The sequence below is a fragment of the Oryzias latipes genome, chromosome 3, assembly GCF_053564925.1.
Source record: "Oryzias latipes strain Hd-rR chromosome 3, Olatipes_Hd-rR_3.1".
Classification (NCBI taxonomy): Eukaryota; Metazoa; Chordata; class Actinopteri; order Beloniformes; family Adrianichthyidae; genus Oryzias; species Oryzias latipes.
The window spans coordinates 23,950,925-23,967,223 of NC_136239.1; the positions used below are offsets into that span (position 1 = coordinate 23,950,925).

Below are 16,299 nucleotides of genomic sequence, written 5' to 3' on the forward strand. Positions count from 1 at the left end.
CATCCTGGATAGTGGCTTCCACGCTCATTAGTCCTCAGCTTCCTTCCTTGCGGCTAGCATACAGTCTCAGGGTGCTGGATTTGGGATGGATATGTACAGTATATGTAAAATTCAATTAGGTGATAAAATAGTAAATTGCCACAGCTCTTGCATATCTGTACCTTCTGTACACAAAAATGCCTTTTTGTACAGAAGGTGCTTTACGAATAAAAATGCCTTTCCTTTCTATGTCAGTTGTTTTTTGTATTACAATAATGTGAAACATATAAATAAGCTAACATTATCTGTAAGACTTTGCAAAGGTTTTGTTACATTTTAAAAAAATGATAAAATACACTAATATTTAGTAGCAACCATAAAACTGCACCACAGTAACCATATTTACTGCAACACTTGAACATGACACCAGAACTGAAAGTTAGAACAGAGGTCAATGTTTGTAAAAGAGTTTAGATCAGCAACCACTGACACTATGATTAGTTCACTGGATGCTTTTGCTTTATTTTTTCCTGGACTGCTGACATTATCTATCTGTAACAAAAACAGCATCTGTTTTCTTTGTATTGCAAAAATGTTTTCCTTCATACAACAAGAGAAGCTGTTACATTTCCAAGCAATGCCAGAAAAAGAGCTTTTTTTTCTTCTTTTTTTTAGAAATATTGAAACGGTAAAAGAGAAGAATACCTTTTCTAAAACAGTAGCCGCCTTCCTCAAAAAGACAAAAGAAACCAAGCACGAAGGTCCTGATTTTAGATGACTGATTTTAAAAGGTTCCTGTTGCCATGACCTATCCTCAAAAGCAGAAGAAACAAAAGAGCTAATAATCTCCCTCCAGTCAAATTGATCTTAATGCTCCAAATAATCCCAGAATTAAGATATTAAGACACAGCAGATATCTAAAAATAGTTCAACAATGGAAATTTAAGATCCATACAAGACTAGAGTGATAATGGAAATCTCCCAAAGACATTTAGGCACGACTCCGACAAAACTGAAATGTGACTGCAGCCATATCAAATAACTGCTGCGGCTCCATCATTTGTTTGTACAGAGGACATAACTCGGGGCTATCAGAACACAAAAGAAGCTGACATCACAATCAAAACATTGGGAGTGCTGGGAAATTCACATATTGTCGAGTGAGCAGAGGGCAGCAATAATTACGAAGGGGACAGAAGAAAACCAGGAAGGAACCCTCCGCAGCCTTGATAAGCAGACAAGAGTGCACTGGAAAACATTACAGTCCTGCGGTTTCAGGCCGTGGGCTCGGCCCCTCACCAGGCCCCAGAACTGCACACAGTTATCTCAGCTCTCTGCAATCTGGCTGCGTGTCAGGGCGACAGGGCCCAAACAAAGAGGAAGTGTCAAGTGAGCAGGGCAGTTCGCTGACAGATAATAGCAAATGTCAGACAGCTTCTATGGACAGAGCTGTTATTTCACACACAACAGAAGCAGACACCTGCAGCACCGCCTGGCTCACAGGCCAATGATTCATGCAGAGGCGACAGCACACAGTTACACCTGAACACACAAATCACAGCAGCAGTTTGCCCTACAATAAAGTGTACTCAACTAAAACTACACAGGTTTTTTTGGAACTGCACCTCTCCAATAATCCTAATCCCTGCATTTCAAACTCCCATAAATGCAAATGAAATGAGTCAAACGCAAACATGCCTGGCATCGGAATATTAAGAATCAGTTCTTAGGTTACAGAGGGGCACTGCTGTTTATTAGCATTACTGACTGGCGGGAACAGCAGATTATATAAACCAACAATACTTTAAGCCAGGTTTAAAATAGAGTAGAGTCGTGTTGCAGGGAATAACAAAATGTGATCAGAAAATAAACATGAACATGTCTTAAGCTTATTACCCATTGAGAGACTAATTAAATTTGTCTTCAAGTTCTTAAAGCTGTAACTCTTAATTACAGAAAGTATTTTGGGATTATGGGTGCAAAGAAAAACCCTTTGTTTTCCCAAAGTCGGCATTTACATGACTGTTTGAATGCTTGCTGCAGCGTTGGAATCGAATGAAGTCAGAGGAATACACGTCTGCAACAAAGTGTGAGAGCTGCTGGAGTTGCCTCATATCCTGACTCTCCCTGCAGAGAGAGTCTGGCTTCCTGCACAGATCAAAGCTCAGAAGAGGGCTGCCTGGGTAATCTTTAACCCCCGTGATTTCTAAGCACGAGCAGGGGATATTTTATTTAAAGCTTTTTTTTTTCCCGAGTAAGACAGAACTTTTTAACCGCGTGAAGCTCCTTTAAACCTTCGTGAGGAGGCATTCAAAAAATGTTATGTCCGCACCTATGAATTATTTTGACTTTAAATCTGTAAATGTTGCTGATTTTTTTGCATCAGCAGTGAAGTGTGAGGCGAGAAGAAACCACAGCCTCCTCCGACCCCTGTGAGTTTCCATCTCCTTTGTCTGACACATGACCATTTTCTTCCTGAGAACGAGAGGAAGTAAAAGCTGCAAAGAGGAAGGAGAAAGGTTATAACCCTCACTGGACACTCTGAGAGGAGAAAATTTAACAGGCTGCATGGAAAAAAAATACATTTAACCACCAGGAAGTCCAAAAACACTTTAAAATTAGCTAGTAGAATAACTGGATAGATGCTATTTTACAGATATAAATGGGGTCTGTGTAGCCCTCCTTCTTTTTTTTTTTTTAAATCACAAGATACTTGCAAAGTTAAACTGGAAGTGTTAAGAATTGATGATATTAAAGCTCTTTTATTTTTATCCCGCAAGGCAAAACACTGAAAATATGACACTTATGGTTTCTTCAGACGTGTCCGTTGAACACGTGGAGGGCTGCATGTTAATGGAAACAGGGTTGGTTTGCATTGTTAGGCTGGTTTCTCGTGCTTCACTAAGAGTCTACCAACTGTTGTTCTAAAGAAGATGAGAAACTCATCAGCTATCTCTAAACCTGGATATGTTCTCAGCTCAGTATTGGCATCAGCATTTCAAAAAAATAAACATGCACCAGACATGAACATTTTATTTTCTAAATTTTTGCTTTTAAATTTGGAAATTTGGAAAATAAGAGGGGGGGGGGGGTCATTGCAAAACAATTTTTTGTCTAAAGCATAAGAAAACAAAAAAGAAACAACAAGTAAACAACAGAAGTCATGGAGAGATAGGCTATGAGCTCATTTTTTTAGCTGAAAGCAAATAAGTTTTAACTAAATAAATTTTAACTATAAAAACCTGTGTAGTCTTTCAGAAGGTTTAGGTGGAACCACTTTCTGTAATTAGAGAAAACATCAAGGCCAACTATTTTACCCAAAGTTTCACTACATTTCATCTAAATATAACAAAATCTGTTTACTTTACTAAACCAAGAATTTCTTTTTTGTTTCTTTTTTTTCAAAGACTGATTACTGATCAATCTAATTCACAGTCAGAATACAATAATTAAATAAATGTGAGTTTAAATTATCCATAGAGTAATCTCCTCATGTTGCATTGTTCAGAACTTCCTGTGCCTGTCATAAAAAACAAAATTAGACCTCATTATTTCTGACACTTAAAAACTTCCAGGTCATTTTACAGAAAGAGACAACTTATTTGCAGCAAAAAGATTTGCTGCAAATAAAATAAACAAATAAATAAAATAATAATAATGATTATTATTATTATTATAAATATATATATATATATATATATATATATATATATATATATATATATATATATATATATATATATATATATATATATATATATATATATATATATATATATACATATATACATACATATATAAAGTAAACAGTAAAGCATACGTGGGAAAATCAATGCATTAACTCAGAAACACTTCAAAAAGACTGAGAGATAATGGTTAGGAACATGATGTAGAAACCTTATATTTGAAATTAGATTGATAATGCATTCATCTTTATTTATCTAGGAAAAATTAAGCCTCTCTGTGCACTTTCACAAAAGAATCCATCTTTAAAATAATGAAAGCTCAATCTTTAGCATCAATCCTCATTTTTATAAAGGCAGTTTTTTACAGCAAAACATTTGTTTGTGGCTGAAAATTGGAACATTTCTTCAATATTAAATTGTTTTTTGTTTTTTGTTTTTTTTAGTTAACCTTTATTTACCCAGGAATTGTCCCATTGAGATTAAGAATCTCTTTTCCAAGGGAGTCCTGGCTAGGAGGAAACAATAAATTACATTTACAATAAAATGTCAACATTAAAAACATAAAATAAATAAGAAATTAGAACTTATGTACAACAAGTACAGTTAAAAGTGACTTTCTCCTCCAATCTCAGCCTGAATTTAAAAAAAAATTGTACACTGGTGTTTAAAATGTGTAGTATTTTGAGATTAAGAACAAGTCTTATTTCGGAGGTTTGATGTGCACCTCAAAGCAAGCAAAATACTACATTTATAACAATTTATCAATGAATCAATTTAGCCAACCAAATCGATCTGTCTGAGGTGAGTCGTCAATCAAATCCAATCAAAGTATACCACTATAAAATTGTTTAAAAAGAAATAAATCAATTGTATTGATATTTGAAAATAATATTTAGACTGAGGCCCAGTAGGTCTAATTTTACTACTATGATATAAAAACGAGCAGTGTCATTGGACTGTAAGGATCAAGTCATCATCCCAGTGGAAACACTATGACTTTTGCAAAGACATGTGACCAAACAATGTGGTAGCATGTTCTAATAATGTTCTGTTTTGATTATATTGATGTGGAACAACAACAGTGGGCTGAACTTTATGAAAGTAAAATGTGAATGGATTTGCCATTAATTCTTGTTTACTTGTTTGTTTGTACACATTTTTAATTTAGACTTGAATGTCTTGCAAGAAATACGAGGAATCTGGAAAACTTCTTCTGCACTGTTCAGTACCAGCTATTTATCTCTGAGTCACACTGATTGAAATTTGGCTAAAGATGTCGTGGATTCATTTTAGGTTTGTGAATCGGATCATTCAAAAGGAACCACTATCAACAATGAATCAAATTGTCAATCACAAATTATGATATGAATAGAATTGCTGGAAAAAATAATGATTCCATCTCTGATATAAACACATATGGTTTAAAGGTGATGCCACATAAACTTATCTTTAGAGGTGTTCTTCAATGTTTTGGCACAAAAATGACAAACTCTCCACTTGAAAGATTTGATGCTTTATAAAAACTATGTGTAAAGCAAATGAATTTGTGTAAAGTAACTATTCCTAATGTGTCCGAGCCTCATGTTCTGGCTGTACATCAGTTCCTGTCCATAACAAACCCTTACAGAAAGGAAGATTCCTGCTGGGTAAGTAATGTTGCCGAGTTACAGACTCTTTTGGGCCAGAGTATCTTTCACTCACACACAAACACACGCACACATCCATGCATTCCAAGCCAGGCGGCCTTTGCACCAACACAGTTCAGATGCGAAAGCCTCTTGGCATTATTTCTGTATTTGATGCTGCAGGATGCATCATTTTACAGTCGCTGTGAATCATAACTCAGATTTTATGCAGAAGGGGGACACACAATTGAGTAAGGAACTCTTTTTTTTTTTCTGTGAACCAAGAATCTCCAGTTTATCCAGCTGTGTGCTCAGCAGCCACACAGGAAAACACGGTCAAGCACTTTGTGTCACTCAGTGAGGCTCATTCAGCTCGTGTCAGTTCCACCACACCTCCCTTTATCATGCATTTTGTTTCACTCCACCATCTAGCAGGAGTCCGTCTGGGAGCTATTACAGTCTGCTGAGCAGGTGGAGTGAGCCATGCAAAGCCTGAAAAGAATTCTGACGGTGCATTGCACCATGAGGTCCTGATCTGGACTGCAGGCAACCTGACCGGCAAAGTTTTGTCTTTCCACTCATCTGGAATAATGATAATGATAATAATAAACTTTATATGAAATGAGATTTTGTGGCATTAATCTGCAGTTTGAAAGCGAACAGGTTTGTTTTTGCTAAAGTGGAGACAACGTTTGTGTAATCGGAGCAAATGTCTGACTATCTTTAAAAAGCTTTTGCTGATAACAGCTAAACTTTGCTCAGGAGAGTCCTCAAAAACAATCACACTCTGATGACAACTCCATCCACTTCGCTTCCCGAGTCTGACAGACAGTTGGTTTTCTTTTACCCGATCAAACGTTTACATTTCAGCAGAAACACCGGTTTGACATTTACTGAGGTGGTGAGCTCTCACCAACAATGAGAAAATGTAAAGTGTGACCTTACCTCCTGTCAGGTGTCGGTGTGCAGTTGAATATTTTTTTTCAAAGGTCTTTGGGGACGGTGCGCTCGTGCTTCTCAGTCAGTTTGTTCTGTCTGTGGGCGGAGCTACAAAGACATCCCATCCCGCCTGCGGCTCGCGACAACCCACTGCCGACGTAAACAAAAACGGCTCAAGTGGGCGCGCGCCGGCTATGCCAGACTTTAGCCAGGAACTACGAAGTGACGTCACGCTCGACCCGCAGTCGCCGAAACTATATAAGCGAATCTGCCCGAAAGAATAACAAAGTCATGCGTGCCCTGTTTCAGCAAAATGTCAGTTCTGTTCCCTCTACCGTCTTCTATTGGAGAAATTTTATTTCTGACTTGCCCTGGAAAAATATTTGGACCTTGTATCAGAAATGACTAATCAAAACAAGATGAGAGATGTCTTCTACAAACTTTTATACAGAATCTCTCCAACTAATCAGTACAGATATAATAAGACCAGTGACCCCAACTGTACCCTTTGTAAACAACACCCAGAGACAATCAGTCACCTGTTTTGGAACTGTAATATTACTACAAAGGTTTGGAAAGAATGTACATGTTTTATAAATCATAAATGTGACCCACAAGTTCAGATGAAATTTGAACTTAGCATATTTGGCCTACACGAAAAGAACAAAAAATCTAATTTAAAATTGGCAATTAATCTAATCATAATATTTGGTAATTTTCATATTCACAAATCAAAATTTTCTTCATCGCAACTCTCTTTCCCTGTAATAATTAAAGAATTAGAGTCTTATTTACACACTATTTTTAATAGCTCAAACAAAAAAGCCATACATATTTACGAAAACTGTCTGTCTTTGAACATTTTCAATGTATGGTAATCTGTTTTGTAATATTTCCTTTGTAAAACAGGTACTGTCCCCTGGCATTCACATTGTTATGACTATTGTTCTTTTCATACACAGTTGTTTGATGAGTTTTGAACAATAAAGTAAAAAAACAGAAAAAACAGAGGCGAATATTTGAACACAGTCTTGGTAGAAGAAATATTACACATGCGCATTTGTTTACTCTTTATTTAAAAAGGCTTCTCAAGACGAACCTTAGCAAAAAGTAGTAGTACTCTTGAAGTTTCTTTTATTAAGTAGCCTATACTTAAACATAAGCATAAGTGTAACAAGAATACTGCAGTGTATATTGACTCATAGTGAATAAGTCAGACTGCATTGGAACATTTTAACTTTACAACATATTGATAAAAGGGGTGTAACGGCTAATCGCCAAATCAATGAATATTCCTTCTATTCAGCAAGACTGATCTGTCTGAGGCAGAATGGAATCGAATCGAATAAAAAATTATTTCAAAATGAGATCAATCGATAATCGAATCAGTACTGGAAAATACCATCTGGATTGAAGCATTTCACTATAACGCAAAAATGACCAAGTGTCATCACAGACACACACAATGGGAGTAAAAAATGATGAAGCCATCATTCCAGTCCAATGTGTGGACACAAACTGAATTTAGCAAAAACATGTGACCATACTGTGTTAGAATGTTCTATTAAGTTGATAAGAAAAAACAACAGTGGGCTGAACTTTGTGAAACTGAAATGTGAATAGATTCTTGTTGACTTGTTTGTTTGTACACATATTTAATTTAGACTTGATTATCAAGAAATACAAGGAACCTGGAAAACGTCACCTGCACTGTTCAGTACCCAGGTCTTTATTTCTGAGTCACAATGGTTAAATATTTGGCTAAAGATGTCCTGAATCGATCTTAGGTCAGTTAATCAAATCAAATCAGATTGTTCAAAATGAACTGATTCTTCTTCAGGGTGTTATTTTGGCCATTTTTGTCTCTACATTCATTTAAAGAAGCACTACAACAAAGACTTTAGTTATTTGAAAAATTCCTTTCTTAATACAACCAGACTATGACCCATGACCTGCTGAAACATCATCTATGCTTTGAATTATAAAAAAAACACTGTATGCGTGTGTGTGTGTGTGTTTATCCATTCATTCTACTTTCTATGCATGTAATTCCTCCAAGTAGGAGGAACATGGTCTGGAAATCTCAAGGTCAAAGTGGGAAACACCTCAAAAAATGGTAGAGAATGAGAGTGCAAACAAATTGGTGGGACTTCTAGGTATAGACTGAGATGTTTCAGATCTAGATAATTACCGGCCAGTGTCAAACCTGCCATTTTTAAGTAAGATTTTAGAAAAACTAGTTTTTATCCAACTAAATGATTTTATTAATAAAAATAATATTTTAGAAAAATTTCAGTCTGGTTTTAGATCACATCACTCCACAGAGACGGCGCTGGTCAAGGTTATAAATGATCTCAGGTCCAATTTTGATGAAAAGAAAACATCTGTTTTAGTATTGCTGGACCTGAGTGCAGCCTTCGACACAGTTGACCACTCCATTCTTCTAAACAGACTGCATGACATGGTTGGGATCACTGGAACTGTGTACAGCTGGTTTGAGTCCTACCTCACAGGAAGAGATTTTATTGTCAGTGTAAATGATGCATCATCTGGGAGGCACGGACTGACATGTGGTGTGCCACAAGGTTCGGTCCTTGGCCCCACACTTTTTAACCTCTACATGCTACCGCTAGGTGATGTCATCAGGAGACATGGCATAAACTTTCATAGTTATGCTGATGACACCCAGTTATATGTGGCTGTGTCTCCTGATGACATGGGACCCATTGATGACCTTTTAAGTTGTGTTTTAGATATTGAAACATGGATGGGAGAGAACTTCTTAAAGCTCAATCAAGACAAAACTGACATTTTAATTGTTGGTCCTGAAGCTGAGAGAGAAAGGGTCCAATCCTATTTATCAACTTTTAATCTGAATGTGTGCAATAAAGTAAAAAACCTCGGTGTGATTTTAGATGCAGATCTTAACTTTGAAGCACACGCAAACCAAGTTACAAAGACTGCATTTTATCATCTTAGAAATATTGCCCGAGTGAGACCCTTTCTCTCACAAGCCAGTGCTGAAATATTAATCCATGCTTTTATAACATCTAGGATAGACTATTGTAATGCTCTTCTTTCTGGTGCTAAGAGAAATACTGTAAACCGGCTGCAGCTTGTTCAAAACTCAGCTGCACGCCTTTTAACCAGGACCAGAAAGAAGGAGCACATTACTCCAATTTTGAAGTCTTTGCACTGGCTCCCAGTCAGCTTTAGGATCGATTTTAAGGTTCTTTTATTAGTTTATAAAAGTTTACATGGAACTGGACCCTCATTTTTATCAGATTTACTTTTAGTCTATGACCCTCCCAGAGCCCTCAGGTCCACAGGTGCAGGTCTGCTAGTGGTCCCAAAGGTCAGAACTAAAACCCACGGCGAGGCCTCTTTTCAACACTGTGGACCTCGCCTGTGGAACAGCCTGCCTGAGGACGTGAGGGCTTCAGCCACTGTGGAGGTTTTTAAGAAAAAACTTAAGACACATCTTTTTAGTAAAGCTTTTACATAGTTTTTACTTGTCCACATGTTTTTATTTGATTTTATAAAATTTTAACAGCTAATTTTATTTGTTTTTATTTTAAAGGAGGGATGTGTATGTGTTGGGTTTTTGTGTGTTTTTATTAATTCATTTATTTTATTATTATTTGCATTTATTTTTATTTTTATTATTATTACATTCTTTTTACTTTGTTTATTATTTTAACTAAAATATATATTTTTTTATCTTATTTGTTTTATATTTTATTTTATTTTTTATTTTTTCCTTTGGTAAGCACTTTGAGATGCTATGAAGCATGAAAAGCGCTATATAAATAAAGTTGAATTTGAATTTGAATTTGAAAAGATGCTAATGGCATACCAACCAGACATTGAGGAAAGCCATTTTGTGTCAATACCAAGTGATGACAACATCAGGAAGAAGGACCCAGAAAAAGATCACATACTTGAGCCACATGCTTCAGAGACCAGATTTGTAATTGCAACACAAATGAAACCTTTTACGTGATTTGACCAATTCATACATTTTTGTATCATATTCTAAGGATTATAGAACTTCTTAATTAAACAGTTCCAACCACCTTTTACAAGCAAGAATTACATCAGCTAATAATCAAAATATCATAATAAACCATACTATAACTAGTGGGGCTGGATTGGGAAAAGTACATGGGTCAGCTGTGCTGCTTGTAAAAAGGTTTATTTTGATTATTAAAGGGGAAAAAAATAACTTATCAGTTAATGCTCACCTGTATTACCTTAAGGGCCATCTTTGGTGTAACCATCCCCATAGGAAGCACAACATCTGCTTAAAAGGGCCTGATTGGGCTCAGCGTTCCTTTGTGGAATGTGGTTAGCTATAAAAAGGGTTATGAACTCTGCCAGGTAGTAACAAAAAAGATTAGGGTTTGAATCAAGGTATGGCTGCAAAAAAAAAAAAAGTTAACATTAAAGATTTCAGTGAAAGTATTAGAGATTAAGAGTATTTGATCAAACATCTGTTTACGTGTATTTGGGTTTAAAAATGTTGCTGCTGCAGTCGTGCTGGATTACAGATATTGTTGACACAGAGTGAAACATCAGCTAAATTATTTTCCTTAGTCTGGGATGGTAGATATGTGGCGCCTCTGATAAAAAAAAAAGAAAAAAAAAGAGGTCCACACCTTTTTTTACCAGTATTATATTACCACAGGAAGGTCAATAATGACAGATTATTGGAGGCACATTTCTTTAGAGTCCCATGGTTTTCTTCTCTTTTACGGGGGGGGGGGGGGGTTAGTAAAAATATTGTTACATTTTAATTTATGTAGGCTTGTTTTCAAACATGTATACATGTGCTACGCACAAACTACACAGACTGGAGATGAAGGGAGAGTTATAAATGGGAACACGTCTGCCATCTTCTGGCCGATAGTGAAACTGCACCAAAACATGCATGGAGGACACTGAAACCAAAGACAAAACAGAAATATCTGAAATAGGCTAAGATAAAGGTCTTTTTGAGCTACTTAAACTAAATCTGACATTTAGTTTCAATTCAATAGTGCAGACTATTGAATGATGTCCTGAAGGTGTCTGTAGAGAACATTTGGGGCTTTTTTATGACACCAATTGTGAAGGGGCAGAGCTCTAGGAATAGTTTTGATGGATTAAAGACAATTTGACTTGACAAAATACTTTTTTTCCTCTGGTACCCTCAGCTAAAAGTAGCAGAGTTCTCTAGATTTTTATTTTATTAAGTATACTTTAGTGTAAGTATGAGTATAGTATGCCATAGACCCATGTAGTGTCGGAAGTATACTAACTGAGTACTTCTGACAAAATTGGAACATTTTAGGTAAACAAAACATTGAAAGTATGGAAAAGATAAACTTCAAGTCTGCGGCCTCACTTTTAACATACACTCAGTATACTTGTACTTAAATAGAATACATTTTGCTAAGATTATGATGATAATAAGAAAAAATACACAAATGTGTACAGAGACAGACATCAGCAGAGATTGTACAGAATGATTTGAAGCGTCTTTGTAGTTCACATTTTTTTAAGTGCTCCTTAATTATTTTTAGCCTTTTTCTGGTTATATTAACATATTTGAAGTTTGTTTAGGGTTTGACTTAAATTCATTTTTGTCTGTTTGCTAATTTTTTTTTACAAGTAAATTTAGTATTTTCATCACTATTTGCCCCTTCTGTTTGTTTTTTCATCTTTATTGAACAATCAATGAAAATCTAACATCAAGGAATTAGACAGAACATCAGCAGTAATAATCAATGCCATCATTCCAGACTTATTTGATGACCTCAAGTAATAATCGTATCAGAAATGTATCAAAAATAAAACTTACTGATAAGTAAGTATCTTAGGTATCTTAAATTATATAAAAGAGAATACAAAAAATAAATAAATTATTATGTTTACAATACAAGAGGAGGGGATTAGATATTAAATAAAAAGGCACAAATTGTTTTGGGTGTGTTAATTTTTTTAGTGTATTCATAAAACTGAAGCTTCTCGATCTTAAATACAGTAAAATTGGGAGTTGTTATATTTATTCTGCACTTATGTATGTAAAATTTGGAATGGAGAAGTAACAAATTCATACTTTATTCTACTTTTTTATCTTCAGAATTGAAATAGCCCCTTCTGTTTGTAAAGTGCTCAGTGATGAACATGTGATGTCATGACGTTGCTGTGAAACAGCTGTCACGACCCTGCTGGTGTGCCTGCTCACCATGGCCACACCCTTCCTCCTCCTCCTCCTCCTCCTCCTCCTCCTCCTCCTCAGTGTTCAGCTGCAGCACCAGCAGCGCCGTGACCATGATGCGATCCGTCCTGCTTGTTTTGGCTCTGACAGCTGCCTGCAGCGGGATCCTGCCAGAGATCGCGGACTGGGGGATCAACCACATCCCGGAGTGGGAAGTGCGCATGTTTGAGGGAGAGGAGCAGCCGCCCGAAGATCCGCAGCTAAAACCTGAAGATGCGGCTCTGCAAGTAGGCAGCCAGCGGGACACTCTCAGTCAGCATCATCTTGTTTACATGACAAGGCGTTTTAGATTCAAAGAAAAAGTAATATTTTAGGAGTAGATTTCTTACTTATTCTGTCTCCTCCAGACAAACCAGAGTGTGAGAGATCTCCCTGATCAACACAATGATCTGCTGATTGATAAAGATTCTATAGACTCTTCAGCAGACCAGGTAGACTTTTAAACAGTAAATAAACCTTAATTTCTGTTGTGGAAAATTAATTTAATAAATTGAATTTCTTACTTTTGCACAGGAGACTGTCAATAGTACTGAAGAAGCCCAAGCAGGTGAACTGGGGAACAATATTGATAATGTAAGATTCCTCTGTTTGTTATTTTAAATAATTCAAATACTCTTTGTTTTCAGAGGGAATATCTGTTAATTTCAAACACTTTCTTTGCATAGAAATATGAAAAAAAATGACTATTTTAAAAAAAGAGTCCACTTACTTGTCAACAAAGCAGTATAAATATGAAGAGTATATAGAAATATTATTTTTTTATACTTATAGTTTTTAATATTTATTTTAATATTTACTCTACATCTGAATATACATTTTACTTGAAATTGCTCATGTTTTAGATAACATTGAACTACAAATTTACTTATACTCATAAGAAGTATTCTTAACCTTTAACAGACTCACTACACTGCAAAAACAGGCACATAAATAGCCAGAAAATTGTCTTAAGTATTTTTATTTTAAGAGAACAATTGCAGTCTCCAAGACATGTTTTGTCAAACTGAAATTATTTTTGTTATTGAAAAACTTTCTTTATAACATTATTTTTCCTGCTTGGCAATTTTTCTTGAAACAATAGTTTCTTTTTGCAGGGCAGGGAAATTTATGATGAACGGTGTGCCAACAATAACAAATTTTTTCTTTCTTTTTTTTGGTTTGTGTCGGCAGGGATGTATCTCTGATGAAGAATGCGGGAAAGAGAGGTATTGCTTTTATGACACACAAAATTCTAAGTGTCGCCGATGTAAAGACACAGATGAGGTGAGGCATCTTCCTTTATATGCATCAGGGTGGTATTTTGGAGGTCATTTTTTCCTAATTGCGCCCAAAAAAGTTCATTTTTTTGTTGACCACTTCTATACATGATTATGAACTCTGCTTTGATGGATCCTATCATAAGTGTAATCTGTGGCAACAATGAAGTGGAATAAATCACGACACACAAACAAAGTGGATTTCTTGGTCATAGTTTTTTTGTGGAGCGCGTCGCAAACAGGACCTGCCGCAGCCTCTCTAGCGGCTCATAAGCCCGCAGCCGCTACAACCATGTTACTTTCATCTTGCTATTACAAGCCTGAAAAGTCCTAGAAGCCATCTAACCTTCCTAAAGGAATCTGAAGGGAAGGATCCTTTTTCTTTCAATGTAAACCACAAAACCAAATAGGCAATGAAATCATTTTCTGCAAAGTAGAAGGATGAAGTATATTTCAATAAAAATGTGTGTTTATAACATTATGTCATCCTAGCAAGGGGAATTCAGAGTCACACACTTCAGATGACTAGAATTTCATTTAGACTGCATTGCAGTGTGTCCACAAGTGTAATCGGAGTGTGTTGTTTGCCATCACGCCATCCTATGATCTTCACATGAAAAGACAAGGTTGAATAATCGACAGCTCTTCGCTTCTTTTCTGTCTTTTTGTTTATTAAATGACTCATCTTGTTATCTCAGCGCTTTAAAATTGATCTGTTGTTACTCTTCCAGGGATTCTACAGTATTTTTTGAGCAGATGTGTTAGTCTTGGTGCAATAGAGGAAAACGTGATGCACGATGAAGGCACTGTGGCAGTCTGCCAAACAATGGTGGAGAGAACTGGAAGATAAATCCATCTGTCTTGTGTAAAAATGTGCGTGCACTGGAAAAAAAAATCTGGAAATAAGTGGAACACTGCCCTGTTTTTCTGTTAGGAGGGTTGACGATGCAGGGGGGGACATCACCTGACCTGCCATTCTCATTCATAATTAAACAGAAAAAAATTCTAACTTAAGAATATCTGATTGCAATAAAGCTAAAGTGAGTTCTGTCCGAGTGCAGACTATTTTCAGAGAAAGACACCGGAAAGAGGCTTAAAAAATAGGAAACTGTGTTTCTTTGTCTCAGTCCTGCAGTAAAGATGTGGAGTGCTGTGGGGATCAGCTGTGCATGTGGGGTCAGTGCACCCAAAATGCAACAAAGGGAAAAGCAGGCAGCACATGTCAATACCAGACTGACTGCAGCCCAGAGCTCTGCTGTGCTTTCCACAAAGGTAAAACACAACCGCTTCATTCATTCATTCATCAGCCTCACGCTGGTTTTTCTCAGAGCATCGTCAAAACACACGTGTTTCTGTCTCTTTGATGCACTCAGCCCTGCTCTTCCCTGTTTGTTTGGCCAAGCCCATTGAGCGGGAGCGCTGTTTGGATTCCTCCAACCACCTGATGGAGCTGCTCTCCTGGGACGTGCAGAATGAGGGACCAAGGAGACACTGTCCCTGTGCAGGAGACCTTCACTGCCAGCACCTGGGGTGCGATACTGAGTCTAATAAACATCCAGGCGTTAAATGATTACATTTATGTAAAGATGACTTCCAGAATACGCCTTCATTTCAGCAGTCTTTGATGTTAGCCTCCTCTGTTTGACAGGCGAGGCTCCATGTGCCTGAAAGAAGAAGACTCAAGTGAAGAGGACCTGACAGACTCCCTGTACTCTGAAATAGACTACATCCTTTAAACCTCATTCAGTTCGAATCAGCTCTTAAAAGCATGTACAGCCATTGTTATTGTATCCTAGGTCGTTTTTGCAAAACCAATGAGCTTTATGTTAGCGATTTTAGTTCAAAACTGTAACACAGCACACCCATCTTAAAAAATAAAATCACCTGTACAGGTATGTCACATTGTATCAGCAAGTATAACGGCTTGGCTGATTATTTTAGGTCAAATCGGATTGAAAATGCTTAGAAACACAAAATGGAAGCAAAATAAATGACAGAAATATGTATTGTGATTCTTTTTTTAGAAGTTTACCGTTAATCCAATGGATTTAACCACTGAACCTCACGAGTGTAAAACATTGCTATTGAAAGTTAGAAGATGCTAAACTCTGCAGGAGTTTCTGCTGTCAGAAACTGTGTTGCTCCTCTCCAAAGTCATTTATTTCAAAGATTGAGGTGTCAACATGTTTCTGCCCAGAACTTCAGTGTGGTTTCAGAACATAAATGTATGCTTTAGTCTTCTGAGATGAACTAACAGTAACCACCTACCATGTTCAGACCCACACACCCAACCAGACCCCTCCATACTAGTGAAAACGTGATACAATATTGGGATTTATAAAAAAAAAACTATTGAGAAGTACTTTAAATACTCTAATATTCATCTGGCTCTTCATTGTACAAAGCGTAGATCTTTCTAGCTAAATGAAGGCGATACAGGATCTCAGATTTGTGTGATTAAATTTGGACTAAATGAAATATTTGAGTCACAGGTTCAATAAGAAATATTCTAGCTCCATGTTGTTGATCACCTTTTGACACATCCCATCAGG

At 36.6% G+C, this 16,299-nt stretch overlaps 2 protein-coding genes across 6 annotated transcripts in view; one reads left to right on the top strand and one right to left on the bottom strand.

Annotated features, from left to right (window-relative positions):
- Window positions 1-6,461, bottom strand: part of mical2a (microtubule associated monooxygenase, calponin and LIM domain containing 2a) — a 34,920-nt gene extending 28,459 nt beyond the window's left edge. For all 5 annotated transcript variants that reach the window (XM_023953473.2, XM_023953472.2, XM_023953475.2 and 2 more), the window contains exon 1: window positions 6,236-6,461. The gene's annotated coding sequence lies outside the window, so the exon portion shown is untranslated. The remainder of the gene's footprint in view (window positions 1-6,235) is intronic.
- A 6,007-nt stretch (window positions 6,462-12,468) lies between these two features.
- dkk3a (dickkopf WNT signaling pathway inhibitor 3a) lies at window positions 12,469-15,751 on the top strand. Its single transcript, XM_004066995.5, has 7 exons — window positions 12,469-12,718; window positions 12,839-12,922; window positions 13,005-13,064; window positions 13,662-13,754; window positions 14,875-15,019; window positions 15,121-15,277; window positions 15,396-15,751. The coding sequence occupies exons 1-7, from the start codon at window positions 12,545-12,547 to the stop codon at window positions 15,481-15,483; spliced, it is 801 nt and encodes a 266-aa protein (XP_004067043.1). The 5' UTR covers window positions 12,469-12,544; the 3' UTR covers window positions 15,484-15,751.
- The last annotated feature ends 548 nt before the right edge of the window (window positions 15,752-16,299 follow it).